This window comes from Cyrtonyx montezumae, unplaced genomic scaffold (assembly GCF_038088225.1).
Source record: "Cyrtonyx montezumae isolate F1298 unplaced genomic scaffold, pur_monq_1.0 scaffold_0, whole genome shotgun sequence".
Lineage (NCBI taxonomy): Eukaryota > Metazoa > Chordata > Aves > Galliformes > Odontophoridae > Cyrtonyx > Cyrtonyx montezumae.
Genome location: NW_027071824.1, coordinates 16,668,689 through 16,685,795, shown reverse-complemented (window position 1 = coordinate 16,685,795; position 17,107 = coordinate 16,668,689). Strand labels below are relative to the sequence as shown.

The window sequence follows — 17,107 nt, the reverse complement described above, 5'->3', positions numbered from 1 at the left end:
CTATAACCCCTGGCCCTCCCCTGATTAGAGGTTCTCGTGAGGAGGTTTTTGGTCAGCAGTGGTGGCCCTTAATTGCTTTTCCCCTCCCCTTGTGTAAAATGTAAAGGAAAAATAATAAATCTCCCTGCTACTGAGCTATATTTATTTCCCTCAACCCCTTGCCACCATCCTCTTTGGTGCTCATTGCTGATACTGCTCCCTTCCCTCTGCCTGTTGTGGGTGTGCTCTGGTTCCTGGAGCTGTACCCAGCACCCTGTGGAGTCCCTCAGACTAGGAGGAAGGGACAGTCATTCACCTTTCCAATCACCAACACCGGCCCTGGAGCTCAAAGCACTTTATGGACCTGAACAGCTGAGGCATTCTGCTGTGTAGGAAGATGGTCACTGGTGCTGGCTTTTCTCCCTCTTGCTCTCCTTTAGAGGAGTGGATCCTGCTCTTCAGGGCTGCTGCTTGGAGGATGGAGCTGCCTTTTGTGTACACCTCTCTATAGGAGGACCCCAAGCCTGGAGGAAAAAGGGGGGCAGAAGTGAAGAAAATGTGGGTCCTGGAGGGGGGGAGATAGAGCACACACAAGTGGGGAGAGGCATGATGCTTGTAATGCAGGAATGGGCTCAGTGAGATGGGTTGGTGGTCCGTGCCCCTGCTATGGGATGCAGGCTGGAGCTTGGCTGTGTGCTCTGGCCCTGCTGTTGGGATGCTGCCCACGGAGGGCTGGGTTGGGACTGGCACTGTCTGTGTAGAGATGTGTATAATACCCTGTATATATTTGTGTACAAAAGGAGGAGGAAAAAAAACGGAGCTATTGTTCTTGCAGTCTGTCTTTGTGCGGCGGGGGGGGGGGGGGGTGGGGAGGCTGCAGGGGGGTGGGAGCATGCGTGTTGCAGCAGGGGTGGGGGGCTGCATTGCCCCCTCGCCCAGGATTCTGCTGCAGGGTGGGGAAGTGGGCCTTGTACTGTGAGCTGCCTGTGTGAAAGCAGGGGGAGGATGATTTGGGAGCAGGGCAAGAGAGGAACGGACTGTGGGTGTCTCCTTTGGGAGCTGTGAGCCGCTGCCCTCGGTGGCTTTGCTGCTTGCAGCTCCGCTGGGGTGTGGCGGCAGCAGGGCTGCTGGGCCTATCGCTCCGGTTGAGTTGTGGAAGTGACTGCTGCCTGTCCCAGCAGGTGCGGGCTAGCCCTGCCCTGACCTCCGCACCCCGCTGCCTTTCACCTGAGCACTAGCGGCCCTCGCTCCTGTGGGAAGGAATACTGGGGCGGCCCGCAGCCAGCGCGAAGGGGAGCTGGAACGAGCGAGCGCAGCACCTGCTGCCGCGTTCCTGTGGGCATGGAAGTGAGGGGGGTGAGGACTCGAAGGAAGCCGCTGCCAAGCACGGGGCAGGGCACGGGGAAGGATTACACCGGAGCTCTAAAAGCAGCTTAAAAGGCCACGGAGAGGGGATGAAGCGGGGCGAGCACGGAGCTGAGGGAGCCTAGACAAAGGCCGGCTCGGCAATCAGGCGCGGGCAGAAGCCGGGACGAGGCCTCGAGGCACGAATCCGCACCTCCGCACGCATCCCGCTGCCCGCTCGGGGGGTGGGCCGGGCGGCAGGTAGCGGCCGAGCCCGGCGCTGCGGGCGGCACCGCCCCGCATAGCGGCGCGCTGAGTCACGGCGGGGCGGCTCCGCGCGGCGGGGCGAGCGGGGAGCTGCGGGCCGAGCGGCCGCTGCGCCTTTAACTGCCCGGAGCTCCCCCTGCCCGCGGGCTGCCCGCGCATCCTGCCCGCCCTAACCCCTCCTCCGCGGCGTCGAGCAGGGCGGCGGCAACGGCGGCGGCTTCCGCGAGGGGCGAACGGTGAGTGCCCGGCCCTCCACTTCCCTCCTCTATGTGGTGAGCCCGCGGCGGGACGCCACGGGGAGACCCGTCCCGTCCCGTCCCGTCCCGTCCCGCTGCGCGACTGCGGGGCGCGGTGCCCCACCCGGCCGTGCGGGAACCGCCCTGCCCTCGGGCGCGGAGCTGAGGCCTGCGGGCCGTGCCTGCCTGCGGCCACATCCCCTCGGGTTGCGGGGCTCGGGCCGCGCTGAGGCTGAGAGCGGTCACATCGGTTTCGGGGCCGAGCCGTCTCCGCCGAGAGCGGCTGGAGGCCTGCGTCCTATTGCGGTTGGAGGTTGTGTCTTGCAGCTTGGCTCAGCTCTGCTTGGCTGTACACTTCTGCTGCGTGCCCTCGGCATCCATCAGCATCTCCTGTCCCCAATCCGCTGCCCGACGACGCTGGGGTCTGCAACACTCTCCTGTGCCGTGTGCGTTTGTGACCTCCGCCTGCCAACCAGCGCAGCCTGCCCCAGCCCTCTGAGTAATAGGGCTAAGAATAACCAGCCCGGTGCCACAGCTTGGCTGCCTGCAGCTCTGTGCTGCGGCCCTGCCTGGGGCTGGACGGTGAAGGGAGGTTGTGGGGAGGGGGATTTCCCCCCATTGCAGGGCTGGAGTCGGGTGCTATGCTTGGGTTCCTTGTCCTGTAGCCCCACTGGGCAGCTTCTGGGAGGAGTCAGCCCACTGGTCTCGAGGAAACACGCACCTTGCTGTTGTCCTGGTTGCCAAGCGCACGGAGCAGCAGTTCCGTAGGTTTGGGGCTGTTGTGGAGGAGAGAAGAGGGACTGAGACCACCTTTGAGACAGGAGTGGTGGAGTGGAGCAGATGTTCCTCCTGGGAAGCTGATGAGGACAGGCCTTGTGATTAGCAGCCATGTCTGTGGTCCATAGCTAGCACGGTGCATCCCAAGAGCTTGCATCCAGTTTTGTGCTGCCTGCCTTCCCATCACTACTGTACCACTTTGGAAGAGGCAGAGGCCTCTCCAGAGCCAGAGTGCTGTGCAGGCAGCAGGCCGGTGCTGCCATCCCCACTGCTGCTCTCTGGTGTTGCTGGTTCTGGCAGATCAGTCCTTCACCCAGGGCTGCTCTGCTGCCTTGTGCTGCATAACCTGGGGCTTTTGGCTGTACGAGCAGGAGCTGGGCTGCACAGTCCTCCTGCTGGGCCTGAGTCAGTCGTCCTGTGTGCTGGGGAAGGGCTGTCACGCCTCTTCCTTCCCAGTGCCCCACAGATAGAGCTGCCTCTGCTCCCCGGAGGGCTCCTCCCTTCCTGTCTCGTTGACTCAGTGCTTGGGCAGCCGTGGGCGGCTGTCAAGGAGAGAAGCAGCCCGGCAGCTGCTTGTGCTCATCAGGCAAGTAGGATAGAGAAGGTCCGGGTGCCTAGAAAGCTGTCCCCCTTAAGAGACTTAGTGGCAAGGTGCACAGCTGGAAGAAGTGATTTTCAGAGGCAGAAAGTGCCTGGAATTCCTCTGCATTCAGTTATCGTATGCAGAGGATGCTGGGAGGCTCCGCACAGCAACAGGCACGCTTCTTCTTTCCAGCCTGCCGTCAGAGTGGCTCCGTTCATTCAGCCTTCCCAAAGGCACTGGGAGCATGACGGCTGGGCTAGAGGCCATGGCCCGCTTCTGAGCAGAAAAGCACTGCTGTCTGTGCTGGGTATGGGGCCAGGGGAGGCCCTCCCAGTCCCAGATCCTCACGGTGCATCTTCCCGTCTCAGGGGTGCTTTTAAGGGCAGCCCATGTCCAGCCCCAGCCTCACAGTGCCCATTTCATTGCAGCACACAGAGGTGGAGGTAGCAGTGCCAGTGCCCAGCTATGATGCCCTTCGGGGGGATCGCTGCCCGGCTGCAGAGGGACCGCCTGAGAGCTGAGGGGGTCGGCGAGCACCATAATGCTGTCAAGTACCTCAACCAGGACTATGAAACCCTCAAGCAAGACTGCATCGAGAGTGGTACCCTCTTCAGGGACCCCCAGTTCCCAGCTGGCCCCACTGCCCTTGGCTTCAAGGAGCTGGGGCCACATTCCAGCAAGACACGGGGCGTGGAGTGGAAGCGCCCATCGGTAAGTGCTGGGCTCGTGTCCCTCACCTGCAGAGTCTGCATTAATGTGATGTGCCAAGCTGCAGCTTGGCTTCCATTTGCTTCTTGCTGTGCTTAAAGTCCCTCATGTGCTTCACTGCTCATTCCCCAGAGGAATAATGCTCACTGAGTACTCAAAGAACATTGTGTCTAGCACGCCCTTCTCCCTCTAGGCAATACGTTGGGCTTTACAATGGGAGAGTTGTTCCATAGCTTCTGGGTGTGGAACCAGCATGGGTGTGACACCCTCAGTGACTGGGGCTGTTGGGGTTTTGTACCCTTTAGTGCCAGGGCAATGCCCACCTAGCCATTTCCTGATGAAGGTGATCTTGCCTTGCCTCCCTGTGATGGCCTTGATGTTGCAGTCAAGCAGTTTTCCCTGGCAGAAGGCAGGTGGGGTACATCTCAGAGATGATACTCTTCCCAAGTCAGAGCTGCAGTGGGCGCAGGTTCTTCTGAGATCCGACACTTGATTCTCTCCTCATGCAGGAATTAGTGGATGACCCACAGTTCATCGTTGGTGGAGCAACCCGGACAGATATCTGCCAGGGAGCTCTGGGTGAGTGCTGGAGTTCTCAAACATCGATCCAAAGAGCAGCAGCAGCAGCTGGGGAGGATCAGTGTGGTTGGAGCAGAGACATTTGTGTAGGAAGGTGCTGAGTGGACAGCATCTTTCTGCAGACCCTTGTGTTTTCTTGTGTGCCTTTCCGTAACCATCTCTGTACTCAAAGCTCCCTCCCCTTGTAGTGTGGTGGAAGCTGTAAGGCAGCAGGGGGTACTTTGACTCCTGCTGGCTCTAGGCTAAAACCTCACAAAAATGGAATAGCACAGGAGAGTGGTGTTAGTGGGCAGGACAGGCTGGCAAGGCTGGGAACTGCAAGGTCAGTGATCATCAAAACCAGATCTGACTGCCATCAGCAGTGTTTCCTGACCTGGATCAAGGTGAGAATGTTGTGCACCTTAGCAGACTGGTTCCAGGACTGACCACATTTAACATATTCAGCAACTTGGACAAAGCCGTGGTGGTAACTGTAGCGTGTTAACAGCCCAGGGCAATGTGGTGTTTCTCAATTGGTCATTAGGAGGGAAAGGTTTGAAATGCAGTTTTGTCAACCACAGCACAGCACAGGTTGTCCAGGCTCAAGGCTATTGTATGCCAGGCTTTAAAAGCAGAAGAGAAAGGAGAACCGAGGCAAAGAATGAAAAAAGCAGTACTGGCGTAGAACAGCACTTGTGGTTAATAGCACTTGGAAGGAGTGTTGTTGCAGTGTTATTTCTTGCAACTTGAAGCCAAGGCACCAGCATTAAGCTTACTGCTTGGTGGCTGAAAACAAGGGGATACTTGTATTAAAATGCAAAGCATAATTGCATTACAGAACTCACTGTCCTGAGATACCAGGAGCGCTCAGGAGGCTCTAGGTAACTGTCTGCATGGGGGGGCTGTTGATGCTGACTGTCACGGTGGTCTGAACATGGACAGCAGGTCACAGAGGGTTGTTCCTTCTCTGCCCTGAGCTAGTGCTTCTGTCCAGGCACCTGCCACTACAGTATGTGGACTAGGAGCAAGGGGCATTGGCCCTTCCCCAGGCTTACCATTTGTTTTTTGAGCCAAGTGCAGGGCACTGTGCAGAGGAGAATGCTACCTCCCTGCTGGCTGCCTTCCTGACGCAGCACCTCATTTACAGGGAGAGCAAAGCAGGGACTTCTACACGGTCTGGCAGCTGTCACCACTGCTGGCTAAGCTAATTCTCCTCCCCCAGGTGACTGCTGGCTGCTGGCTGCCATCGGCTCCCTCACTCTCAATGAGGAGCTCCTGCACCGTGTGGTGCCCCATGGGCAGAGCTTCCAAGAAGACTACGCTGGCATTTTTCACTTCCAGGTAGGCTGGGAGCTCCTGGCTCTGCACAGCTGGGGGCAGGATGGGCTGTCTGGGGGCATTCCCCAGGGGATGTCCTCTCCCGCTCACCCCTTCTTCCCCCCCAGATCTGGCAGTTTGGTGAGTGGGTGGACGTGGTGGTGGACGACCTGCTGCCCACCAAGGATGGGGAGCTCCTGTTTGTGCATTCGGCAGAGTGCACAGAGTTCTGGAGTGCTCTGCTGGAGAAAGCCTATGCCAAGTGAGTCCCACCAGTGCTGGGGGGTGGGGCGGCGCGGCAGCAGTGTGTGCCCTCGTCACCTCACACGCCCCTCTCGCTGCCCATTGCTCAGGCTGAACGGCTGCTACGAGTCACTCTCGGGGGGCAGCACCACTGAGGGCTTCGAGGACTTCACCGGCGGCGTAGCGGAGATGTATGACCTCAGGCGGGCACCGCGCAACATGGGCCACATCATCCGCAAGGCGCTGGAGAGGGGCTCCCTGCTGGGCTGCTCCATTGATGTAAGCGTTACGCCTCTCTTCACAGTGAACCGTGGGTGTTTTCTCTTCCAGTGAGGGCCAAAGTGAGGGCTCACAGCCCTCCTCCAGACCCAAGGTGGTCGTTTTGCTGGGACGCTGGATGGGAGGGGATTTATTTCGCCTCTCAGCAGAGCACCTTTTCAAGAATCAGTTTGACAGCTGAAGGGCATGGGGCTGTACCTTAGTGACTGGGAATGGTCGTGGTTTGATGGAATAGGAAACATCCATGTGAAGCCAGGCTGCTGAACAAGGCTCTGCCTAGAGCTTTGGCTGCATCCTCTATCAGCGTCTGCGTGGTACCTGGGCTGGGGACTTCTCTCCCTTCTTAGCCACAGACAACAGAGTGCACCCTCTCTGTCACCACTGACAGCAGTACTGATTGGATTGGCAAATCAGAGTAGTAACAAACACAACTACCACAGTTAGCTGCTGCCTCCATTGAATGTGTGGCTGGTGTATAGTTTTGCTAAAGAGACTGCTGCAGTGCACATCACCGTGATCCATGTGTAAGCTGTTTTTTATAGCTGATGAGGACACTGTCTCTGTTTCTACTGAAAATACTGTATTTTGGGAGGCACAAAACATTTTCTTGCACTTTCTGAAGTTTGAGTGGTTTCACAATGAATCTTCAGTGCTCCTGACTGGAGCATTGCAAAAAAAAAAACAACAAACAACCAGGGTCATTGTCTTTCCAATGTCTCAGCCTCCTCTAAGAAAGGGTAGAGAAACAGAACCACATTAACCATATTCAGCTGAGATTTGCATGTTCTTTTCAGATCACAAGTGCTTTTGATATGGAAGCAGTGACCTTCAAGAAGCTGGTGAAGGGCCATGCCTATTCTGTCACAGCCTTCAAAGATGTGAGTTGGGTACATAAGTCTGTAGTAGCACTAAAGTGCTGTGGCCTGTGATGTGGGTTTGACCTCCTACATTTGGTGGCTGGCAGGTGAACTACCGGGGTCAGCAGGAGCAGCTCATCCGTATCAGGAACCCCTGGGGTCAGGTGGAGTGGACTGGAGCCTGGAGCGATGGGTGAGTTCAGATGGGACTTTAGCCAGCTGCTGGCACTGCCAGTGAAACAGCTGGGACACCTCTTGCACAGCACTGCTGAGTGGAAGTTCACAGCGTGCTGTTCCCTTCGTGTTGGGGAATGGGTCTTTTGAGGGCTGACTCCAAACTGCATAGCACTGGAAATGTCTCAGCTCGCCTTGAGTACTTCTCATCTGCTTGTTTTTCTCTGGCTATTCCAGCTCTTCTGAGTGGGACAACATTGACCCTAGCGACAGGGAAGAGCTGCAGCTGAAGATGGAGGATGGAGAGTTCTGGTGAGTGCCAGAGCAAAGTGCTGCTCTTCTTCAGGAGCCAGGAGTTGGCTGAATGATCCTTGTTGATCCCTTCCAACTCAGAGTATTCTATGATTCTGATGGTTTTTCTCCCTTTGAGGAAACTAACCACAGCTAAATCCACGTAAATTCTTAAGAATGATGAACATCCTTTATTCCACAAATCTAGCACTGGGCTTTAAGCTCAGTCTAGACAATATCACTGTCCTTTATTTTGTAGAAGTTGGCTGTGTGCAGTTGTCAGGTGGTTGAAAGGGGAACCTGGGTACTTGAGAAGGAACTGGAAATGCAGAGGGAGCAGGAAGAAGTTTGTTGTTTTTTTTTCTTCTGAAACCACCAAAGCAAAGGGGCCACCAGTGAGCAGCAGCTTAGGGAGATGTTGGAAGCCTGATGTGGGACCCTGCACTGCAGGGGTGTTTTGTAAGTTCAAAGTGTGACTTTTCAGATGAGTCCAGATCTTGGGTGGCTTTTAAAACTGATGGTCTGAGTGAATCTCAAGTGCAGGTCTTGTGTTTCTGCATGTTGGGGTAATGCTGGTTTTGATGTGCCTCCTCTGCCACCATTGCTGGCCACCACTGGAGATGGGAGATTGAACAGAAGGATCCCTGTCACCCATTGTGGTAGGCAGGCTGAAGTGTGTGTCACCTAGACAGGCTGCTTGCCAGTAATCTTGGCTTTTGTGCCCCCAGTACTCCCATCCCAAAGCCACCTGTAACTGTCTTGGTGCCTCTGTGCTTTTCCTCCACATTTCTTTGGTTCCTTAAGACTCAGAGTGAAGGACTTGGTGGGTACCAGCCCCCCCAGAGACAGCCTGGCTTATACGTGTCCTGTTCCACAACAGGGCGCCCAGCATCCAGCTCTGGGATGATTTCCATCTCTCTCCACCTAGCAAAAGCAGCTGTGGCTGAGTCCAGAGCTGCTTGTGCTCCTCAGCCACATCTTGGCGTCAGCCTCTACCTGCTTCCCCACAGGATGTCTTTCCGGGACTTCATGAGGGAGTTCTCCAGGCTAGAGATCTGCAACCTAACCCCTGATGCCCTCACCAAAGACGAGCTCAGCAGGTGGCACACGCAGGTGTTCGAGGGCACGTGGCGCCGAGGGAGCACTGCTGGGGGCTGCAGGAACAACCCAGGTACCTCCTGCGTCTCCGCTCTTAGTAATGTGACTCACCCAGGTGTATCATCCATATCTTCTTCCTCCCAGCCACATTCTGGATCAATCCCCAGTTTAAGATCAAGCTGCTGGAAGAGGATGATGACCCCGGGGATGACGAGGTGGCCTGCAGCTTCTTGGTGGCCCTGATGCAGAAGCACCGTAGGCGGGAGCGGCGAGTCGGGGGCGACATGCATACCATCGGCTTCGCTGTCTACGAGGTAACCCCAACCCCAGTGCTCCTTCCTTGAGACTGGATCAACCCTGCTTGTCCCATGTGGACCTGGCACCCTAGATCTTAGGGAATCCCTTCCCACCTGATTTGGCCAATCTGTGGGTCACCCTCTGTAGCTGTCATAGGAATGCCAGTGCTGGGATTCTGATTCTTTGTCTTCTCTCCTCCCTGCAGGTTCCTGAGGAGGTATGTCCTGAGCTGCCAGACCCATGCACCTCTTGGAGGGGAGCACAGGAGTGGGCAGGAATGGGTTGATGCAGACCCACAGGCGTGTGTGCATGCATGTGCCGTGTGATGTAGGATTTCCACCAGACTGGCAATGGTTGGGACATATGGTTGGGTGCTGGGTTACCTCTGTGTGGGAGGTATAGTCCGTGCCAGGGCTCTTCCACAGGGGTGCAGTGGGACTGTGGACCTGTTCCAGCAGCGATGCTAGAGCTGTGGGCTGAGGATGTCCTGCCCTGCTCCTTTGTGGGTCTCCCTCTTGCTAGGCTTTTCCCCACAACAGCGTGTGTTCCCCAGGCCCAGGGCAGCCAGAATGTGCACTTGAAGAAGGACTTCTTCCTGCGAAACCAGTCACGGGCACGCTCTGAGACCTTCATCAACTTGAGGGAGGTGAGCAACCAGATCCGGCTGCCCCCTGGCGAGTACATCGTTGTGCCCTCCACCTTTGAGCCACACAAGGAGGCCGACTTCATCCTGCGGGTCTTCACTGAGAAGCAGTCAGACACAGCGTGAGTCTCCACCACAAAGCCTTCTGCTGCCTTCCAGCCCCCTGTCCTGCTAAGGGATGCGATGGCCCAGGCCATCACGTGTGTTGGTCAGCACTGGGGCAGATCCCACTGCTTTCTCATCACTGTTTCCCCTCTTTCTGCCCCAGGGAGCTGGATGAGGAGATCTCAGCAGACCTGGCAGATGAGGTAGGAGACACCACTCTCCTTTAGCTGGGGCTGAGGAGGGGGAGGTGTGGGCAGGATGTAGCTGCGTGGGCTTGGGATGTCACTGTGGCAGAGACAGGCTGTGAGGGTCACAGTGATGGGGACATGAGAAGGAATAAAGGTGAGAGGAGTTTCTCACCCAGCTCAAATATTTGCTGAGCCTCTGAGGCAGGGCAGCGCCTTGGTTTGATTACTAACCTCTCTTTCTGGCCTCAGGAGGAAATAACCGAGGATGATATAGAGGATGGTTTCAAGAACATGTTCCAGCAGCTGGCAGGGGAGGTGGGTACAGATGTGCCAAGCCCTGGGAAGCCTGTGGCAGTGTGGGGTGTAGGGAGGGGATCCAGACCACTGGCCATCAGAGCTGCACAGGGTGGGGGCTTCCCTAAGGAAGGGCTCCTGGGGGCTTTCATGATTTCCCAGCTGCCTGCCTCTCCCATCAGCAAGCCCATAGTGTGCCTAGTCCCAGCCCTGCATACCAGTAAATGCTGAAATTCAGCTCAGCTGCCCCCAGGGGTGGGGGGAGGCAAGAGGTTCTACTAACTTTGCTTCCACTGCAGGATATGGAAATCAGTGTCTTTGAGCTGAAGACAATTCTGAACAGAGTGATTGCTAGACGTGAGTGCTGCCCTTTTCCCCTGTAGCCCAGGCCTGTTTGGCAGGTTGTGCTTTGATGCACATGATCCCCCTCCTCCTTCCTTCCTCCTCAGACAAAGATCTGAAGACGGATGGATTCAGTCTGGACTCCTGCCGCAACATGGTCAACCTGATGGATGTATCCTCTTGGCACTGTGGGCACGGGACAGCATTCCTGGCGCTCAGCCTGGCAGCCAGGACACTTCTCCGTGGGAACTAGGGCTCAGCTCTCTAGCTGTGCCAAGGCTGTGCAACCGGGAAAAGGGCAAGAAGGGGTCCTTGTGGCTGCACTTCGGGATGGCAGCTGGCAGCAAGCACCCAGTGTTTCACTTTCCTGTGGGTTTGTACACAGCAGCTAGCATCCACACTTCACCCTAGCATGGCATGCTGTGAGAACATGCAGGCTTAAAGCATTCTTGGTGGGGAAAGAAAAGTGCTGGGGTTCTTTCCCCCAAAATCATCCTATGGTTGAGGATGAGAGGTGTAAAGTAACAGGAGCTGTGGGCTGTGTTCCTGCTTGCACAAAGATGTATAGTTGGAGGGGTCAGGCAAGCATAAAGAAGTTGCTCTGAGCCCTTCTCCAGATATGCCCTGGGATCCCATTTGCTGCCTGGCAGCACTGTGCTCCCTACAGCCTAAGTACGGTGTTCCTGGGGAGCAGCACCACACCACGGCAGCTGCTTTAAGTACTGAACTTTCCCTTTTGGCTTGCAGGCTCTGATCTTGTCTATGCTGCAGAATGGGGAAGGAACTTAAAAAAGAGCTGGCCTGGCTGAAATGCCTCTTCTCACCTAACTCAGGATCTGATTGCTTTGCCTCTCTGCCTGCTTAGCTACACCACCCTTTTGCTGGCTGCTTTCTCCTTAACCCTCTGCTGTCCAGAAAGATGGCAGTGCCCGCCTGGGGCTGGTGGAGTTCCAGATCCTGTGGAACAAGATCCGCAGCTGGCTGGTGAGGAGGAGAGGGATGCAATGGGTAGCACCCCTCTGGGGCAGGGGAATGACCAAGCTGCAGGGAAGGCCTGCCAATCACGTCCTCTGTGATGGCTTTTGCAGACAATCTTCCGGCAGTATGACCTGGATAAGTCAGGCACCATGAGCTCATACGAGATGCGCATGGCTCTAGAGTCAGCTGGTAAGTCTGGAGAGGATGGGGCTGGGCTGAGGGTGGAGGAAAGCTGTAGGAGCCCTGTCCCAAGTAGCTGGAGAACCATGGAACCAGCCTGTATTGTGAGCTTTGAGCCAACCTGTCATGAGATGAGGCCCACGTCTAAGCTGGGTTCTCTCCAATGGACCCTTGCTTGTTGCTGGGATACACACAAGGTTGTCCCAGCCATCCTCTGACCTGCAAGGTCTCATCCTGGCAAAGTTGAGTCAGTGAACTAACATTCATTTAGCAATGGAATGTACCTCCAGGCAGAGCATCCCTTCCTCCTACTAAGGCTGGATTTAGTGGCCTTCCTTGGGTGGGATGTTGGCCCCTTCTGGTGAGGACATGAACTCTTGATAGTTGCATCTTCTGCCTCTTGTGGGTGCTGAGTACTCTCTACCTTCCAGGTTTCAAGCTGAATAACAAGCTGCATCAGGTGGTAGTTGCCCGCTATGCAGATGCTGAGATGGGTGTGGACTTTGACAACTTTGTCTGCTGCCTGGTGAAGCTGGAGGCCATGTTCAGTGAGTGCTGCTCCAGGAGGGGGAGGGCAGGGATAGAAGGACGTGTTGCTCATCTTGCCTTTGTGCCCTGCAGGGTTTTTCCACAGCATGGATCGTGATGGCACTGGCACCGCCGTCATGAATCTTGCAGAGGTGAGAGCTCGGTGCTCTGAGGTGGGGTGAGAGGGGTTGGAAATAAGGGGAAAAGATGCTAAAGCAGACAGCTGGGGTGGGTGATAGAAAGTCCTCCGGCCCTGTGGGTATAAAAGATTGAGAGATGGGAAAGGCAACACAGTCAGCTCTCATTCTGAGGGGCTTTGGATTGGTGTGCACTGGCTCCTGCTCATCCTCTCTCCTCTGCAGTGGCTGCTGCTGACAATGTGCGGCTAGGAGCCGGACAGATGCGCTGTGACTAGGACGCTCCGGCAGGCCAGGCCATCTCCAAGTGCCTCCCTTTGGGTCCGTGGACACAGGATAATCTCCCTCCTCTTGCTCCATCCTACACTGAGCCACCAGCCCTGCCTCTAAGCACGCCTTGCTCCACCCACACCCATGGAGCATTTTGCAGGGGTCAAAGCAGGCAGGAGCTGCCCTTCTCCTTTTCTGGGCTGGGTTTGCTTTCCACCCTTCTCCTCCTTTTATCCCACTCCAGAAGAGAAGGAGGGCAAGCAGCATGGGGTGCCTGTAGGTCACTGCACCTAGCTTCAGGGCAGCTGCTTAGAGGCAAGCACAGGGGAGCAGGCTGGGGCCAGCCACCCAGCAGGCAGGGGTGGGAGCTGTGGGGGGAAGAGAAGGAGGATTTGTTCTGCTTGCTCCAGTGCTGTCTTGTCCCCTGTGCCATGTGCTACCTGTCCTAGGGAGTATCAGCTGGTGCTGCCTTGCTTAGGAAGGGCGAGGAGGGAGCCAGGGTGAGAAGGTATACACTCTTCTTAATGCCATTGCCTTGCACTCATCAGCACTAAACATGACCAAAGCATGTCGCTGCAGCTGGTCAGGGCACTGTTGTTCAGTACCTCCTGCTGCAACCTCTTTCTGTGTGGCCTTCAAAGTGTCCCTCCCACCTCCTCACCCCCTACCCTGCTTTGTCCTACCATAGGGCTGGAGCCTATCATTTAAGCACTCTCCTACCACATGCCACTGTAACACATGCCATCATACTCCTCTAATCCCATGCACGCACAGCTGTACCACCACTACAGCCTTTCCCCGTGTCTGTCCTGGGCTCCCCTCCTGCTGCCACGGTGGAGTTGGGCCAAGGAGAAGTGGTGATGGCTGGGGGCATTTCTCCAGTACACTGTTGTCTGTCTTCCCCTTTCACCCTTTAAGCCCTTGGGCTCCTTTACCCAGCACAGATGTGCTCCTGTGCCAATGTATTTGCACTTCTCCATACTCCTCTCCCCTCATCTGTCCCTGTGGATGAGGGGTGGCTCCAGCATGGCAGTGGGTGAAGGCCCATCCAAGGCAGGCAGGCCCTTAGCCGCTCCCAGGCCCACGTCTCCAGAGGCCGTGCTTGCAGCAATAACCACTCCTGCCTGCTCTTCGTGCTCGGGGCAATAAACTTAGCTCTGTTGGACAGGGGCTCAGCTGGTAATGATTTATACAATGGGGAGGGGGTCCCAGCCTCGGCTGGTAGAAATCCCCAGCATGGGGTAGAGGGGGGCTGGGACCCAGCGCTGCCAGTGTACAGAGGGCAGGAGGCCCTATGGTGAGGTAAGGGGCTGCTGTGGGGCCTGTGGAAAGGGGGTAGTTCTTCCCCAATAGCATGGCTCAGCCAGGCCTGGGTGTGACTGGGCCCAACTTTCTTTCCCGGCAGTATGAGAGCTGTCAGCACTGTCCCAGCTGCAAGCCCCATGGCACACACAGGCCCCATTGTAGGGCACACACCCGCCCAGTTCTGGGGTGACAGGTGCCCCCTCCAGGCAGCAGCTGGTGGGTCCCCTCCCTGCTGGCCCCGACAGCTGGCAGCCTACTGTTTGCAAAGGGTCAGCAGGTGGGGTTCCCAGCTGCCAGTGAATGCCACAGGGAGTGGCCTGGCTTGTCCCCTTCCTGCAGCCACAGCATCCCATCCCCTTCCTTTTTGGAGTGTCCGCCTGCCTGGGAGTCTCCTGCATCTCTCCATCTGCTGGTGTCTGTCCTCCCCAGCCTGGCTGTGTGCGGGCTGTGGCTGTCCCCAGCAGCTGCCCTAGCAGCTGCATTCAGGACCCATCTCCCCCTTGGATGCTCTGTAGGAATGTCAGTCCTGTGGGTACAAACAACCTTTGTGTGAGCAGAGGGTCGGGGGGGCAGCCCCCTTCCTGCTCCCCTACAGCAGCAGCTGGGGGCTGGCAGCATGCTGTGGCCAGCACTGGTGAGCAGAGGCTCCCCAGAAAGGCAGCACATCCTTGGTGAGTCCGAGGGACAGTGTGGGTCTGGAGCCCAGCAAAGGGACCCGTGGGCAGGGCTGTGGGCGCTTGCTGGCAGCTGCAGGATTTGGCCTTTCTCAGCGGCGCAAGGAAAAGGGGAATGCATGCAGGCTTGAGCCTTTCAGGGCCTGGACGCAGTGAGTTAAACAAACTATTTATAGCGCTCGCCTCCCACCCCAGCAGTAATGGCCGGCATTCCTGCTGCGCCGAGCCGTGCTCTGCTGTCACGGGTGCTCCCCAGAGCGCTCCTGGCCAGCACTGCTGGCAGCCACACTGGGCTTTTTGGATCCTGGGGCTTTGTCCCCAGAGCTGGCAGCAGGGCACTGTGCCTTGCTGCTGGCTCACAAGGACAAAGGATGTGGGATGTGTCACTCACCAGAGGACTAGGGTTAACTCCCTCCACCCCTCTGGGCCTTGCTTTTGCCCGAAGGCCCTGAACTTCCAGCTGGGGAAAAGGGTCTCAGCACCTCTCTGCGTTCTGGGTACAGCACAGCAGGCTGGCAGGCAGGCCCTGCCCTGTGTGGGCTGAAGGTTGTGATGGTGCAAGCTGGCCCTGGCAGCGCAGCCATCGCTTCTGCTGCTCTCCTCTTGTGCTCTGCGATGGAGCACGTTCTGCAGCAGGCACACGGGTTGTTCCAGAGGGATTTTCCATTCCCCACCTGCAGCCCACAGAATGCCCCCAGGCAGGCACTGCATCACCTCTGTGCTTGGCTGGTGCCTTCCTTTCTCCTGGGACTACACGGACTGAACACACGGGAGGTTTCCTGACCCCTTCTGCTCAGTATCTTTTCTCAGCCATAGGTAAAGCTCCACGGGGAATAAGATCTCCATCCTCCATCCATCACTATGGTTGGTATCTGTGGGGAAATCAAGGCACAGAGAGAGGAAATGACTCACCCAGGTTTAGAGCAGCAAGCCCCAGAGCCTCACCCCAGGCTGCCCACTGCCCTCCCAGTACAATGGGACCCACTCCCTGCTAGGGAAGCACAAAGCCCCTCCTTTACCCCAGGGATGGAGGCTGCGCAGGATGAGAGCCTTCCAGCCCAGGCAGAGGTGAAGGCTGTGGGAGGCTGTTCCCAAGGCTGACATCACCAACGTCCTTCAGCTCCCAGAGCTCTTTCTGACCAAGGCACGTGGCAGCTCTGCACTGAGGCATGGCTGGCCCTTTCCCTCATCCATTCCCAGCTCTGCACTGAGGCATGGCTGGCCCTTTCCCTCATCCATTCCCAGCTCCCCATGAGGGATCTGCAGGGCTGGGAAAGGTCACCCTGGCTGGGCCACTCGAACGGGCTCTCTGGATGAAGGGTAGCTTGCACCAAGTGGCCTGGGGGAGGGGGGGGGGAGGAAGGGGGGGTAAGAGAGTGGGGGCTTTCAATCTCGTTTATTTTCCTAAGTTCTGCTTGAGCGGGAGCCAAGTGCAGGCTCCTGGCAGGGCTTTGGAGGGGAACAAGGGGAGGAAATGCGGCCAGACAGCTACTGGGAGCACAACAAAGGTTGGACGCAGAGGGAAGTGGAGAAACACAGAGGTGTACCACGGGCCTTCCTGCCCATGCTCCCCCAGCCCATGCGCCCTGGCTACTGCCCTTGGCCAGCTGAACCCAAAAGAAAGCCCCTTCCCCACTGACATCCCTATCGCTCAGTGCTTCCCCACCCTGTGTGCGTACACTCCTGTCCCTAGGGCGGCACTCTGCAGCACCGAGTGACACAGAGGAGTATTTTGGGTCCGCTTGCTCAGGAGCCTCAGCGCACGAGCCAGGCGCCGTCCCGCAGCTTGCACCGTGCCCCGGGGCAGGTGTTGGTCCTTCCTCGCCCCCTCCTTCCCGGCACGGCGACCGACAGATGGATCGGGGCCGTATCGTTTACAGAAGGCACGTGGGGGGAGGGGGCATTTAAACTCCCAGCTGCTTGTCGCTTTTATTGGTGACCCCCGCCTCCCAGATACCCGCGCCATTTGGGGTGCCGCGGCGCACGTGGGGCTGAACGGGACGGGCTCCTCCCGAGCGCCGTCCGAGGAAGGAGGGACCCCCAGGGCGCGGAGACCATCCGGGAGGAGGCAGCCCCGGCGGACGGCCCCAACGCCGCGCTCCGGCTCCCACCCGCTCCCGTCCCGGCGCCGCTCCGCTCCGCTCGGGGCCGCCGCTGCCGGAGCTCCGCGGGGGCCGCGATGCCCGCCGTGCCGCTGGCCGCCCCGCTGCTGCGCGCCCTGCTCGCCCGCCTGCCGCCGCTGGCCCGCAAGCGCCTCCTGCCGCCGCTCCGCCGCCTGGGGCGCCGGCTGCGCTCTCGGGAGAGCCGCCAGGCGCTGCTCACCTGCCTGCTCTGCATCCTCAACCTGCACAAGAAGGCGGACGCCTGAGGCGGCCCGGACCGAGGGCTCCCCGACCGCCTCGCCTCGCTTCGCCCCGCCGCGGGAGGAGGGCCCGGCCCGGAGGAGGGGACGCGC

At 57.8% G+C, this 17,107-nt stretch overlaps 1 protein-coding gene and 1 long non-coding RNA gene across 3 annotated transcripts; one reads left to right on the top strand and one right to left on the bottom strand.

Annotated features, from left to right (window-relative positions):
* Positions 1-1,729: 1,729 nt before the first annotated feature.
* On the top strand, positions 1,730-13,838 carry CAPN11 (calpain 11). Of its 2 annotated transcripts, XM_065755505.1 has the most exons (22): positions 1,730-1,826; positions 3,615-3,897; positions 4,404-4,473; positions 5,675-5,793; positions 5,898-6,031; positions 6,123-6,291; positions 7,086-7,169; positions 7,256-7,341; positions 7,560-7,634; positions 8,624-8,784; positions 8,856-9,025; positions 9,214-9,225; positions 9,562-9,773; positions 9,920-9,959; positions 10,194-10,259; positions 10,538-10,595; positions 10,688-10,752; positions 11,496-11,564; positions 11,669-11,747; positions 12,170-12,286; positions 12,360-12,418; positions 12,629-13,838. In XM_065755505.1, the coding sequence occupies exons 2-22, from the start codon at positions 3,652-3,654 to the stop codon at positions 12,653-12,655; spliced, it is 2,118 nt and encodes a 705-aa protein (XP_065611577.1). In that variant the 5' UTR covers positions 1,730-1,826; positions 3,615-3,651; the 3' UTR covers positions 12,656-13,838. The 2 variants fall into 2 exon arrangements, with proteins under 2 accessions (XP_065611577.1, XP_065611584.1); XM_065755512.1 differs by lacking the exon at positions 9,214-9,225 and having other exon boundaries at positions 8,856-9,018; positions 9,543-9,773.
* LOC136060743 (uncharacterized) lies at positions 12,281-17,060 on the bottom strand. Its single transcript, XR_010623390.1, has 3 exons — positions 16,975-17,060; positions 15,367-15,524; positions 12,281-12,519 (listed from the first exon to the last, which is right to left on the bottom strand). It is a non-coding gene; the product is annotated as an uncharacterized LOC136060743 (long non-coding RNA).
* Between the last annotated feature and the right edge of the window lie 47 nt (positions 17,061-17,107).